The 15,671-nt window shown below is 37.5% G+C and overlaps 1 protein-coding gene across 2 annotated transcripts in view; it reads right to left on the bottom strand.

Moving 5' to 3' along the window:
- LOC101062161 (plexin-A1-like) overlaps positions 1 to 15,671 on the bottom strand; it is a 161,722-nt gene that overhangs the window by 11,627 nt on the left and 134,424 nt on the right. The window contains exons 19-24 of one of the 2 annotated variants that reach the window (XM_029833920.1): positions 13,217 to 13,360; positions 9,779 to 10,013; positions 5,675 to 5,823; positions 2,119 to 2,216; positions 1,494 to 1,652; positions 1,330 to 1,396 (exon numbers count right to left, since the gene is read on the bottom strand). In XM_029833920.1, the coding sequence (XP_029689780.1) occupies positions 1,330 to 1,396; positions 1,494 to 1,652; positions 2,119 to 2,216; positions 5,675 to 5,823; positions 9,779 to 10,013; positions 13,217 to 13,360 (852 nt within the window). The remainder of the gene's footprint in view (positions 1 to 1,329; positions 1,397 to 1,493; positions 1,653 to 2,118; positions 2,217 to 5,674; positions 5,824 to 9,778; positions 10,014 to 13,216; positions 13,361 to 15,671) is intronic. The other variant, XM_029833921.1, reaches the window with a different exon arrangement.

Genomic DNA, 15,671 nt, shown 5'->3' with positions numbered 1-15,671 from the left:
CATGAGCATGTTACGGTAAATGTTGCCAAGGGCGATATTTTCAAGCTCTGCCCTCAGCTAGTTTAGAACTGAAGAAGCCTTCTGGAGAGAAGGTGAAATGTATTCAAGAAAAACCCTAACAAGTCCAGTTGACGCAGAGATCTTATTTTGATAACTATGACCTGGATGGTTGAGAATCTTTACAGACATCTTGATTGTTGTGTGATTTTTTTAATTTTTTTTTTTGTAGGACCAGAAAACATATATGGTGCCTTTTATTAGAGGTGGAAGTAACAAATTACTACTGAAGTACTGAAATTACAGTTAATTGTTTAATGTGTGACATGACATTGTATGGAGTCTTATTTAAATTCTGAACAGACCTTTTCCTTGTTGATGTTTAAATTTGACACATGACAACCTATAGCATTACCTCATTATTTCAATTGTATATTAGCCACATTAATGTTTCTAACAGCAGAAATAGATAAAAAATGTAAAAGAAGAACAAGAACCAGAAAATAAGACAAACACCAATTTGTTTGGAATGAATTTCATCTCTGAAACTGAAAAGAATGGACAAGGGACTGTGAGCACAGAAGGTTAAGAGTGAAGGTGCGAGTGATGCCACCACCTCCCCTCTGGTGTGGCAGATGACCTTAAGGTACAGGGGACAGTGACAGCGGAATAATGATTGAGGAAACCACATGGATGAAGAGGGAGGTCAGAGAAAGGGAAGATGTGAGCTAAAAGAAGAAACATAAAGATCCATTAAAACCAATGTCAGTCTTTACTAGTGCAGCAGTGAGGGGAAGAGAAAACCTTTATAATGAGCTCATTAGATAAATGCAACAGTGATATAAATCAGAGGTATTTAATTTCAACAGACAGGTAAAATACTCTTAGAAATACAATATAATACCACCAGAGATATGACTTAACCAGCTATGAAGATGGTGTGTGAAATGACTAATGTTAAGTACTTCAGAACTGTCTTCATTCTAACTTATATTGTGAGGTTCACCCACTTCTCATTTTAAAGACAAATATTGTAATTTATTATTCCCTTTAATTTCTAGTAGCATAACTCACAGCCCACAGGTTATCATAAGAATTATTTAAACTTTTCCAGTCACTATAATCACTTGCCATACAAATAAACTGTGCAAATTGAAGGAATTAGTAAATTTAATTCCAGATGACAAGATCAATTTACAATGATGATTTTTATTTAAAAAAAATAATTACAGTAGTAAATAAAGCAATGCAAATATTTAAAGACAAAGGACACGATCCACTTAAATATTTGCCTATTTATTTTTAACAATGAATCTACTGACAGGGACTCACCTTAAGGAATTTATACAAGAGAAATGTAAACCAGTTGGTCAGCATCTTCTCAGCGACAGATTCTGTTCTGTGATAGGATCCACACATTTAGTAAGTCACAATAAAATAAAACTTACAGAAATAATGACCAGAATAGACTATTTGGTTAGTCAGAAGGATCTCACCTCCTAAGCAGCAATTTGGGATGGTTTTTGCTTTCCAGATTTCTGTCTATTAGGTCAGACAGCAACTGTTTCAAGACCCCAGTGGCATATTCCATTTCCCCCTGCAGTGCTGTCATGATCAGAGATGCTACATTGCCTCGATCACGCATGGAGAATGACCTGGGAAAATAAAAAACATCTCAGAATTTATAATTAAGATCAAATTAGTTGAATCTTAATCACAGTTCTGATTGACAAAAACACTAGGTTATCCAGTTTTCAGCCTGCCAAAACTTTGATTAGAATCAATTTGAATATTATCAACTTTTAACATTGAACACATTAATCACAAGGATGGTTGTTGGACCAAAAATGGATCCAACTGATTCATATATTTAATTAAATCAAGAAATTAGTTATATTTTCTTTAAAAACACATGTTAATTCATTTTTATCCTTTTCCTAAAAATGCATTTCTCATTGTTGCAAAATACTTCAACTGGTATATTTTTTTCTTTATTATTTAGTTTGATTTAATCGGTAAAAGTCACTTTTCAACAACGTAGATGGTAGAAAATAAATAAATAAATAAAAGTTACTAGTTAAACACCAACTGAACTGCTAAGAGAACTGCTAAGAAAGACACCTTTGTGACTCCAGGGTTCGTATGAAAATTAACAGGAAGTTCTTTTTTGTCAGCAGCTGGCCAAAGAGCATCAGTGCCTTCTCAACATTTGCCTGGACCTGGAGAAACAGAGAAAAAAAGTATAAACTACTATATAAAAGTACCAATGGAAAAAAGCATGTTGCTCTGATCTTAGTGTGACATCTGCCTGATCCTCCCACAAATGTGCTTTTTTAAATTCTGTGCATTTTTTTCATCCCTTATGTTCTTAATATTAAGCGGTACATCTTGTTGATTAACAAGTAATATAAAAATCAGGAAATGAAAAAATATCTTTTATAACTAAATGTAGCGGTACTGTTAATACATACCGGTAAATTTATGTAGCAAATGTGTGAATTGTGGTCCCTTGATGTAAAAAAGATCGATTTGTCTGTCTGTCTGTCTGTCTGTCTGTCTGTCTGTCTGTCTGTCTGTCTGTCTGTCTGTCTGTCTGTACGCACACACACACACACACACACACACACACACACACACACATACATACATACAGTACATACATAATGTCACTAAATTGTCAAATCTCTATCGTAAATATGTCTGAATCTATCAAAATGATATGCTAAATATTGCTATATCATACCACAACACCAAAACATACTAAACGAGGCCATACCCCACTACACCATAACATATCCTACCCTAGAGCAACATTCACCTTGATGTTTTGTTGGTTCATTTTCAGGTAGAATCGTTTTTGCAAAGCATTTTTTTTCTTAAAACAAATCCCCAAAAGCTACTGGTCTTGCAAAAACCCACTGAGACAATAGTCAATAAAAGGAACGTGTGCACATGTGTAAGAGATGGGGACATATGTAGTTGCACCCTGCCTGTTCCAGTGACTAGCACCTGTCACTACTCATCAATGCTCCAAAGTCCCCCAAGATGCCATTTTGTCTCTTTTTCTCTCTCCACACCTGCAAAATCATTTTCACCTCTCTTTTTGCTCATTCAACCTCTTGTCATTGTTTCGCATCGGTGTAGTGTTTATTCATTCTCTCCTCTGTCTGCCATAATAAAGTGTCTGGACCTCTCTCTGAAGTGCTAAATGAGATTCTTGGGCCTCAAGGGTTGATATTGATGTGGATGTCTATCTGTGTACCGCTTGTGTGTTTGTCTGTGTGCAACTTGGAGGAAATCAACGTCACACAGAGCAATAAACTGAAAACCTAGAAGTGCTGCGTTAAACAGGCCATTGGATTACAATAGAAAATCTTTGAGGAAATAGAGGAGGAAAGGTAAAGAAGTTTAGACAATACATGTGAAATAAATGCAAGAACTTTTAACTCTTTGACGGAGATGGAGTTTGAAAATGTTTAGCGGGAGTTGCTGGATCCAGTGTCATGACTCTTTGATCTAACAAAAAAAAGTGATGTGATTTGTTTTTTTCTCTGATATCTTCAAGTGACCACAGTAGCACGTGGCATGAAAGAGTGGGCAATTTTAAAAATCACACAATGTCTATTGTTAATCTGAAGAATGAGGGTTTTATGCTTTTAAACTGGTGGTCTGATGTTAGATCTGTTTATTAGTGTTTAGCGTTATTATTTGTAATAAATTGCAACTTTATGTCAGTATGACAGGCAGGCAGAAAATTAAATTGCCTCAGGCAGGAAATTAAATTGATTATTGCTAAATGTTTCTCACAAACAATAATGTAAGTCTTTATTTCCAACATATAAGGTAAAGTAAAACATAATTCAATCTGACATTTGTTCTTTTTTCCTTTTTTTTCAAAATTCATATAAAAAATTTGAATAAACTATTCATGCACCTTGTTTAACTTTATAGGGTAAACGTTTTGGTTTGTTGCTATGTAAGTTAGAATGTGTACTTATTGCATCATTATGACAAAACAAATTCACTTGGTTGCAGAGGCAACTTTATATGTGTCACATAATTCTTGAATATACTGGCTAGCTCAAAATCACACTGTTATGGTGTCGGGCAATTTATATACTCTTACTTACACTAATACACTCCTGAGTAGAAACTTTTCTAGATTACACAAAAAATGCAATTTTACTTTGCAATTTAAGTTTATATAGACAACATTCCTGCTAGATAGCGGCCCCTGGATGACTTTCTACTTTGCGAATAATTTATTTTACTTCTTGTAACTTTGTCCGTTAGTTTTTGATCATTTTCAAATGACTGCTCCTGGTATATGGTGGACTTCCCACAAGATCATACTAATGATGATACCAAGGCACTCAAAAAGTCATTGGCTTTAACTGAGACAAGCTGAATACATTAATACAAAGTAGGTAAAATATAGGTTATGGGATTGCTTTGAGGTAAAATGTGTGTGGAACACTTTTTGCCTCTCATCTTACCTCTAGAGAAGCTTTTCTTTGATGATGGCCTGTCATAGGATAACTCCTACACAGTAAAGTCAGGACATATTCAAGCCATGAAAGCCAACTTTGGAAATACTTCCCAGAGGCTGATCCACACTGAATCCCGACAGAAGTTAGACCGTAGTTCATTTTGGTGAGCAACTACATAATTGTTACTAATAATGCCATTTTGTTAGTACAAAACTAAATACATCATAACAATGGTACAGAAGTGCATCACTAGAATAGCACTTATACGTATTCTTCAAGAAAATAATGATTTATAGCAGAATCATTATTTAATCACTTGTAGTATAGAAAGGATGCACTTTGACTTGACCTATAGCAGTGCTTCTCAATTATTTTCTGTTACGCCCCCCCTAGGAAGAAGAAAACATTTTGCGCCCCCCCCCCCCGCCGTGACTATAATTAGTATCATTTGTCTATGAAATTGTTATAAGTACACCTCTGCATAACATTGTATCCTTATTAATATTAAAGAAAACAAAAAAAAGAAAGAAATATAGACCAAAGCGGGATGATTGTTGCCAATATTCGGCACGTTTTTGCCGAAAAAACTCAAGCGGCTGATCAGCGTGACTGGGGTGTAATGTCTTTAAGTGACGCCTTCATTTATTTGGCTTCATGCTGTCCTGCCAACATTTTTAGACACAGTAAACACACCGGTCTTTCCTCGTCTCCCACCGTAGTCGCAGTGAAGCCAAGCGCTATAAAGGCTTCGTCATATTTCCTCGTCTGAGCTTTCGGGAGACTTTCGTATGTCTCATTATCTCCGTCTCTCTCCGCCTTTCTTTTCATCACTGTTAAGTATTTTTTCATGCTGTCTCTTGGTGGTTTGTTCACTGCACTTCCTATCTCTTGCTCTGTGGTGTGTGCGCGCGGGATGTGCAATTACACTTTATTCTAGTACGGCAAAAAAAAAAAAAAAAATACATGTTCTCCGGGGTCACACACGCCCCCCCTGGCATCGCACCGCGCCCCCCCCACTATTTGAGAAGCGCTGACCTATAGGGACACACGACACACACCTAACCAAAATTAGTAACATCTGCCAATAATTTTCTAGTACTTAAAACCTCAAACAATTTTTTTAACATTTTGATTTGTAGTTCAGCTCAGATTGCTTAGTTGAGTTAGTTGCTTTGTGATGTACTGACCCGTACCTCCATCTCCTTGAGTACTGGGTGGTCTTCTATGCCTGGAAACAGGACTCTCATAGCATAAATCCGATAGTCCAAAAATGGAATCCCGGATCCATCGAGCTCCTGGGTAAGCTCATGGATGTCTGTCTGGAGCTCAGCAAAAGCTACAAACAAGATATTTGAGAAATATAAATGTCAACAATACAGAGGCCCTCAGTCAAGACTATAGAAACTTTCTTTTTTAATTTAAAGTATTCTATTTGCTATTTTACTTTAAATCTAGTTTCAATAGGTAACCCTGAAAAACTGATTAGAAATGATGTAATCCTAATGATGTCATGTATTTGAACAAGATAAAACAAATTTTTTGACTGCTGATGATAAACTGATCATGATAAGATTAGATCAAGTGTCAGCATGTATTATAATAATCAAGACAAAAAAGAATAATCTCACAATGCAGGTGAAGATTAAATCAATGACAGTAACCTATAACAGTATCAATAATAACAAGTAGCAAGCATAGAAAAAAAACCCCAAATAATATGAACATTTCAGATAGTAAAATTACTTCAATGCTCAATGCAATCAATGTTTTCCTTTCAAAAATGGCAACAATCCCATTAATTAAAGAAAAAGGAAGTGCAGGCTATAGGGACAGAAATAGAAACAGAATACACACAAAAAGGCACTGGGACGAAAGTCAATTAATTGCATGAATGGATATTTATTAACAGACTGTTTCCAAACATAATTTCTCCTAGCTGTTACTTAACTATTGAGTTCCTGGGAGAAATGGAGATGTGAGGAAGCTAAGGGCCTTAAAGTAGAAAAGAAGAAAAAGGCATGAAGTAAACAGAGGTTCAAGATTCAAGGGTAAAAAATTGAAAATGGCTTGAAAGAGGAGAAACATAATTCTGAAAATGTTTTACAAATGTGCCACACAGAATGCCGCCCAAAAGGCAGAAGCAACAATTGCTTAAAAAAAGGGATAGATTAGACATACTTTTTGCTGATAACATTGAATGAAAAGAAAAAAATAAACAAAACAACACCTTGCTGATTTAGTTAAAATTATGGGCAAAAATAATGTTGTCAAGCTCAATCAAGATGTACAACACCACTACATTGACAGAGGCGAAATGTGAGATGCAAAACAAATATATCTGTATTTGGGTTGTTTAAGATATTTGAGATGACAAATAAATAGGTCTGTAAATTGCACAAGTAATGTAACTGGTTATAAATTCAAGGTTGGTTGTGATCAAGAAGCTCAGTTGATGATGATGATGCTGTTTCTGTTTAAGTAAATTTTTGGTTAGCACAGTTGATTGTAATAGGGCAGCCCAGTGTAGACCTGTCTCATGTTTCCATCAAAATGATGTTAGATGCGTAACCAGGTTTCCAGCCTAACTTGCTCACAGTATTGGATTCATATCTATCTATATCTTTATCTACTCCAATCACAAGCAGTTTTTTCTATATTAGCATAATCCAACCGCTACATGGTTTGCTAGTGCACATGTGTGTTGTGGGAAAATATAATCATATGCTTCTGATTAAAGACAAAACTGTGTCACTACAAAGTCTGGGAAGACAAACCACATTTTTAGTCTGAAAAAGAATGCTTCTTCTGTAGATTAGTTTAAAAGCCGTTATTCAGTATGTGAAAAATATCCATTTGCTCCCCTGAGCAACAAAAACTGACATTTGCCAGTCAGCTGTTGTCATTTCTAATGTGTTACTAATTAACCATGACTGCTAATTATGATGATAGCATGCTGGGAAATTTCTGCTTCACACGGACAACTAAACCAAACATACCCTGATTTCCCTGCTTCAAAGGGTTTTTTAATCACACTATACACGCAGATGCACACAGTGGACCACCTACTTCATCTGTTCCTCCACCTACACAAAATGTCTCATCCCTATAGGCCAGCTGGTCAGTTACGTAGCAGAGGGGGTTGTAAATCAGTTTCAACAACAGGTGCATCAGAGGGGCAACAATGAGATGACTCCCAAAACAGGAATGGCTTTACAGGTTGAGGGCACTGACACTTTTTTTCCCTCCTCATCTCTTTTGGCTGATTTTTTACTGACTGACTTTCTACTGCTGTAGTTATTCATTTGGCTTGGATCAACATCTGTGTTGATAGCATGGTGCGGTACCTGGACGCTACAGAGGTTGCACAAGTAGTCCACCTCCTCCAGGATGGAACATCAATACGTGCCGTTGCAAGAAGGTTTGCTGTGTCTCCCAGCAAGTCTCAAGAGGAGGAGGAGGAGGAGATTCCAGGAGACAGGTAGTTACTCCAGGAGAGCTGGACAGGGCCATAGAAGGTCCTTAAACCCTCAGCAGGATCAGTATCTGCTCCTTTGTGTAAGGAGGAACAGGATGAGCACTGCCAGAGCCCTACATAATGACCTCCAGCAGGCCACTGGTGTGAATGTTTCTGACCAAACAATCAGAAACAGGGTCCATGAGGGTGGCCTGAGGGCCTGACGTCCTGCAGTGGGCCCTGTGCTGACTGCCCGGCACCGTAGAGCTTGACTGGCATTTGCCATAGACCAGAATTGGCAACTATGCCACTGGCGCCCTGTGCTCTTCACCAAAGAGAGCAGGTTCAACCTGAGCACATGCGACAGACATGAAAGGGTCTGGAGATGCTGTGGAGAACGTTATGCTGCCTGCAACATCATTCAGAGTGACCGGTTTGGTGGTGGGTCAGTGATGGTCTGGGGAGGCATATCCCTGGAAGGACGCACAGATCTCTACAGGTTAGATAATGGCACCCTGACTGCTATTAGGTATCAGGATGATGGGTTAGGCTCCAGCCCAGTCCCCCTTGACCCCAAGAGGGATAAAGCAGTCAAGAAAACAGCATGGCAATATAATGATGTAAAACAAGGGCTAAAGTTTGCAAGCAATCAATAGGGTTCAATCAGGAGAAAGTATGATATTACGTTCCACTTTCACACTGAAAGCCATATTTATATGTTTCTGAAGAAGTGAAGTACTTTCTCGAATAAACCATTATTTGTGTTTTGAGGACATTAAAGACAGAATGTCCCTGAACTTTAGAAAATGTTGTCAAAAGCAAACAGAAATGATGGTGTGTGGTTGCAGTGGGTCTTTTGACTGGGGCCCTTCAGCACACTATTTAAAGCCAATAGTCTCAATCTTGGGTTTCAAGATGGACAGTGATTTTAAATTGGAATGTTAAATTGCTGCACTAATTAAGGCCAATTTTCCACCTTAGGCAGCTGGCAAAGGGGAAGCCAATCCTTGCACAACAGCACCCGCGCCTTCATCACATCCCAGCTGGATTACTGTAATGCATTTTACTTTGGAGTCAGCCAGTTCTCCCTCACGTCTCCAGTCAGTGCAAATTGCAGCTGTTTGACTCCTGATTGGAGTATGTAAAAGGGAGCACATTAATCCAATTCTGGCCCCCATACACTGGCCTATGTACCTCCCCAGAGCCTTGGCTCAACTGATTGGCTACTCCTAGAGGTGCCGAAGTCCATTCGGAAGCTCGGAGAAGATAGGGGCTTTTCTACTGCCGATACCAAACTTTGGAATGACCTCCCATTACATATCATATTTTTACATGTTTTTTTAATGCTCTGTTGTTTATTATCACTTACATACAGTACATTTTCCAGCTGTAGCTGTTTTTAATGTGCTTCATTAGTAAATTTGATGAAGATGATGATGATGATGATGATGATGATGATGATGATGATGATGATGATGATGATGATGATTAGGGCCAGTAAAAAAAGGGTCAGTCTTTGCAATACCTGCCACATGCATTATTTGAAATCATTACCTTCATACCACAGTGGCATTAAGGAGAGATGTAGACTTTTGTTAAATTTATTAGCCAAGTTAGTTTCACTGCAGCCGCAATATTTTTGTACAAAGTAGCTATCCTGACATTCTACACAGCCAGTACTATTGACTGACTTAATGCACCAAAAAAATGAACGTATTAATGAAAAATACCCCAAAACCCATATTATAAACTTTTTTCTTGCTCTGAAATGTATTTTTCTTAATTTTTTTGTTAAACAAAAGGGCTTTAAGGATAATGTGAAAGAAAGCTTTCCTACCTTCTTTACATTCCAAGGCCACTCTGGACTCCAAATTGTCCATCTGCAGCTGAAGCCGTTTCAAGGTGCGGTCTGCGTCCCTAGACTTCCTCTTGTAGGCAATTAGCACAGCAATGATGACCAACAGAAGAAGACCGCCACCACCTCCGATGCCGATAATGGCAGGAAGAGTTAACAGGCTATCAGAGTAGATGTGAAGCATGCCAGGCGAGTACTCAAACCCACCGGCACGGATCTAAAAACACAAACAAAACAGAATTTTAATGAAAATACACACATGGTATAAGCAATTTATGTATGTGTGTTTTTATATAAATTAACACACACATTAGTTTATTGCTCAAACTAGTCCCAACTCAACTGTTTAGGAAGAGTATGTTCTTAAATTCTGATCAGCCAATCTGAAAATTCAAATTTCCAGATAAATAAATAAGAGGACATGCAGCAGTCACTTCATCGGCAGCAGATGGTTTGAGAAAAAATAAAAAACACTCTGAAGAGATCTAAATATGTTAGCCGGATGAAATACAAGTTAGCTGACCCAATTTCTACTGCAGGGTTCATTAAATTTTTATCCTTTATGAACTTGTCAGACCAATATTTGACTGGAGAGGTTTACATCACCTGGACTACTGCAAATATTTCTTGCCAGAAATGTTTTCAATTCTTGCCTCCTGAGGAGCATCATCAGGGAGTTTCTGTGACCTCACATGAGTATACTTTGAATAATTTACATGCTCCAGAACTGGTAATGCTTTGCTATTAGTTTGGCTTTTTACTCAGTGCTAAATAACTATTAAAAAAAAGTCCTGATAACCATTTAGACTATTATTTAGTTATAAAGTAATAAAGGTAGGTAATGAATATGTTAATAAGTATAGACAAGGCAATTGAAAAAAAATCTTCAAATAGAAAAAACATATATTGGTTCATTTAATATCTGCTGCATGTACTGTAATTTGTGCTGATGTTAATGAAGATGTAAGCAGCAGTACAACAAACACATTAACGTGTAGAATAAGTAATTAATTAATGTCAAACACATATGCAAACACATTTACATAAAAAACATCGGAAAAAAATATCGAAAAGAGATGTAAAGAAAACCCCAGCAATCTGCTGGAGGCTACAAAGTGATTATTACCTGTTCTACTACTATTAGTATTTTATACTTTAGTTACAACAACAACAACATAATAACAACAACAACAACAACCATAATAATAATAATAATAATGAGAGGAAATGCCAAATATTTGTACATAAAGACTGATATTTTCTTAATTATCCTATCTTCTCAAAATAAGTTTTTTTAAAACAATTCCATCATATTGGTAATCAATAATTTAAATGGAGCCAACCAATGTAAGAAATATGTCTTCTGGTAATTAATTCTAATGAAAATTTTGGTTAAGCATTTAGTAAAAGGGACATTATCTACTGTAGCGATTGGTCTATTTTCAGTCCCACAATAGACTGAAATACTGACATCGGAACTTAAATAGCTTTGGGCCAAAACAGCAAACAAGATTCTTCGAAAACTCAAGGGAGGCACACAGCTGCCGACACACAGCTGAGCTGAGAAACGGCGACACACGCACTAAAAACACACTCCAGCAAAGTGCATCTGGACACACATTGGGCTGCGCTCTATCTAGGTCGTTCTACAGGGGGAATATTACTGCACTACAGCTGTGCCCTGCTCTGCGGCAAGCCCAATTGTGCAGACACATGCGCCTGCAAACACATAAGCAGTAATTGCACACAGTTACACACAAAAGAAGAGATGGAAACAGACAGCTCTATTTTTTCTTTGTCAATTGTCAGAAGGACTAACTCTACCACCCCCCTAACATGTATCGCTCCAATATCCAACATGACATTCGACTCAAAAAAGAGGGGACAAAGGATTATGAGTGTTTTACCCGCGATCTGGCTGGTTCTGTTAAGCGCTATCATATTGAATTACATGGATACTTTGAATGTGGCTTTCTAGGAATATTGGATGTAGCTATCAGGGAGTAAATGTCATAAAGATACAATTAAATGACTGTGTAAAATGACATTGCTGAGTTGAAGTTTAAAAGAGCCAGGAGGTGGAGATAAAGGGGGATAAGTGGGTGTACTGGCGGGACCTCCAAACATTTAAATATATTTAGACTAAGGACTGTGTCGCCCGACAGGTTTGACCTTGCTCATTCCAGATGCTCGAGGAGCTGCAGAGTGATTTTCAAAGTCCGCTCCAGTCAGAGTAATTCAGGGTTTTCTACTGATAGCTCAAAAGTCTGGACAAGGAAAAGCTGAACCATTGTCAAGGGAGACACCTGTAAGGCTGCTTTTTGACTTTTTTCCTGGACCAGTATTTCTATACAAGTTTTATTTATGAAAAAAGGAACAGGTACCACAACTTAAAGATGATCTGACAGTGACTTTTGCTTGGATTTTGCTGGGAGTAGGTGGAAAATTTGCACATCAGAAAGGTTTATGCAACCAAAGAAGCTCCTGGATTAGAGCTTAGCGATGAGCTTAGTGTCTGCATATCAGGGGCATCCTGCAGAAACAATTCTATTCTTAAGACCACCTTTTATGATTGTGCACTGGGGACACTGCTGACAGATGACTTTTCACAGGCATAAATTGTCATAAATGTGGTTACTCAGATGCTTTGCTTATCTCTCAGTACATGTGTCTAACATAATCCAGCTCAATTTTTGCAGACATTCAGCTTTTAGATTATTTTTAGTTTATTTTGTAGTTCAGTGAATTCCATTGAGCTTCTTTTTCAAGGTGCTGGTATTAATTTGGTCTGGGAAGTAGTTCAAAATGTAATGTGAAAAAAAAAATTACAATATTTTGTGGCAGCGCACTCTTAGAGCACAGGCCCTGCGATCAGGTATAATCAAATTATTGTTTTCAGTAAAATTATAGAGGTGCTGTAACTTCTGAACTAATAATATTGCAAAATAAAGAGAATAAACTGTTGAATAAAAAATAGTTTAGATATAGATATGGAAACAATTTGCACATGTGCTCAATGTGCTTTTCCAGTTAATTAACAACCTGAATCAAAATAAAGAAACAAAACCTAAAGACATTTCATTAATTTAAGTCCACATGAGAATTATTATCAATCTCACCATCCTGTCAGAGAAAACTCTTTTATAGAAGATCCATTGTATGATTTCTACATAAACAAATCTGTAATGTCAAAGTTAGAGTAAAATTACTGCAAAGCTTTTTTAGAGAACCTATGTAAAATACAATCAGTATAATTTTCTTATAAAATTTTATATTTAAAATGAATCATGCAATATAGTTAGAATTCATTTATACGAAGACTTTAATCACCACAGCGCTTCCGAGGCCAAAGAAATGGAAAGTTAAAACTCAACCGTAGTGGAGACACATGAAGAAATGAATGCAGAGTTTTTATCTGACCGTGACTTTGTGCTGTCCAGTGAGGTTGGGCCATTCACACAAGAGCTGGCTCTCTGACAGCGTGAGGATGCAGGGGGTTTCTCCTATAAGCACAGTGTAGTTCAGACGACTGTTACCCGGAGCTGCTGGAATCAGGTTACGTCCCTGTAGGCAGACAGACACAAATGTTAAATATTTGAGAATTATTTATACTACCACGGTCCTTAGTTGATTATATTTTTTTTTATTAGCATTGCAGCAAGTGATCTAGATATTTTAACAATGTCACAATGATCTTTGGGTATATCACTTTCCCAGTGTTTATGGACACATTTATGGACAAAACTACTACTTATTATTTTTTTAAATACAAAATAAACCTTTATTTGTAGTTTTCGCTTTAACCATACTCACATTCATCAGATAGTTACTGTAGAATTGTTAGTATCCTGCTAAATTGGGTCGCAGAGCATCATTCTGTCACATAAACAAAGTGTAGAAATTTCTCAATTCAGTTAATTTTTATGTTCTGTCCATTTCAATATCAAGGCACTTTTTTCCATTTCTTAAACCATTTTCTTTGTGATGTAAGAACACAGTAAGTGGTGTTCAAAGACGGAAAGAGTTTTCTCTAGTGCTTTCTCTCTCCCCCTCCCCTTCTGTTCCTTGTCTGTGTTTCCCTTGTCTGTTTCCAGTCTGGAGGGGGCTGCTTCCTGGTTCATTTCCATCGTGTGATCTACACACCTGGAACTCACCTCCAGTTAATCATCCACACCTGCCTGCTGTTTTAAAAGGACTGCTCCCAAGTCCATCTTTGCCAATTCATTGCTCAACCCTCTGTGCCTGCTCATTCAGATGTCTGTTTGTGCTGTCCAGCCTGTTCCGATGAAGAGTTTTTCTAAATTTGTTTAGTTCTGGAATTCTACTGCCCCGTCTTAGTAAAATCTGGCCTGGTCAAATCTACTCCTGTGTGTGTGCGTGTGCGTGCTTTTTGGGGTTCAGTTTGTGTCTGCAGCTTCTAAGGACCACAAAAGTAAAACAGACAGATATAGCTGATACATCACTGCAAAAATATCAGGACAGCATCCTCAAGGAGCAAATAAAATATTAGGAGAGGGCTCCAGAAAGATACAATTAATACACTCCAACATGAAAGAAAGGACTAAGGAGAAATAAAAAAGCCAACAAGCAAATGAGACAGGCAGAGCAGACAGAGAAGTGATAGCTGTCCTGTCCCCCACTGGCTTGATGGTGAGACCCGGAGAAAGACTTGGTTTCCAATTCTGTCATCTCTGTGGGCTGCCACCAAGCCCTGCACTGCAACCCTATAAACATGCAGCAGCTTACACACAAACAGAGCTCAGGCTGAAACCACACGTGAAGCTGCGGCCACACATGAACACTGCAAGGAAAACGCGCCATGCAGCGTCACAATCTCAGAAAACACACACGCTGCACAGCACTCACAAAGCACCAAGACTCGATAAATATTGTTCTCCAACCACCACATCAAAGTTCAAACGTGCCTGACACTTCAGATTAGAAATTAATTGCTTGTGAGTTGGGTACACACATTTTTGAGAAATGGAAGCTCCACATCGAGACCGATCAGGATGCTTCTTTCTCTATCTGATTAGCCTCTCCAATAGTCGGACACTTTCACCAGTAAGCCAAGCAGGAGATTTGGCAATTACCAAAAGGCTTTTCTGAAATAAATGATCATTTAAGGAATAAATTACGCTGGTTACGCTGCCTTCAATCTCTACAGGGACATAAATAGTGTAGCTCAAGCTGCATGATATTAAATAAGATAGGCACTGGCAGATGATAGAAGAGGCACTGAACTGAATTTAACCCAAAGGCAACATATTTACAACACACGGATCAGAAGAAATAAATACCAGGCAGTCTAATTAAAATAATTGATAAAAACAGTAAAAATATTTCATTCTAGTTTTTAACTAGAAGAATTTTTTGTGTTAGTAACCACTGTAAGCTCTATTGATAACAAAGGGGTTCAAGACAGGTTTTTAATTCCAAAATACACACACGAGTATTTTGTATATTCTCTCTTTCTGTGCCTTCTAGCAGTAGAAATTAATCTGACAGTTTAAATGGATGTTCACAATTTTAAATATGGCTATGTAAGTGGGTTCAAGGCAGCAGAAGACAATAGCAGTAACATTTGTAGCTAAGGTGAATGTAAGACTCTGTGCTGGTCAGTGCTTACATTTGCTGTCAAGTTTCAGTTATGACTTCTTGCAAATAAATTTTTGGGTTAGGGTTATGTATTTTCTGTCAGTGTAAATGTGTTCCTGTGTATTTGTGCTTAGCCAGAAATAATGCATGATAGGTTCCAAAGATGTAAGACCCTTGAAGTCAAACTGAGAGTAAGAAAATTCTGCTGAGTGTAAAAGTGTAGAAAGTGATGTTTCTAGGAAAGAAGAAAAAAATCTTATCACAAATATATCTGCCA

This window comes from Takifugu rubripes, chromosome 3 (assembly GCF_901000725.2).
Source record: "Takifugu rubripes chromosome 3, fTakRub1.2, whole genome shotgun sequence".
In the NCBI taxonomy this organism is placed as follows: domain Eukaryota; kingdom Metazoa; phylum Chordata; class Actinopteri; order Tetraodontiformes; family Tetraodontidae; genus Takifugu; species Takifugu rubripes.
Note: the sequence above shows the minus strand (reverse complement) of the source record. Positions and strands in the feature narration are given on the sequence as shown.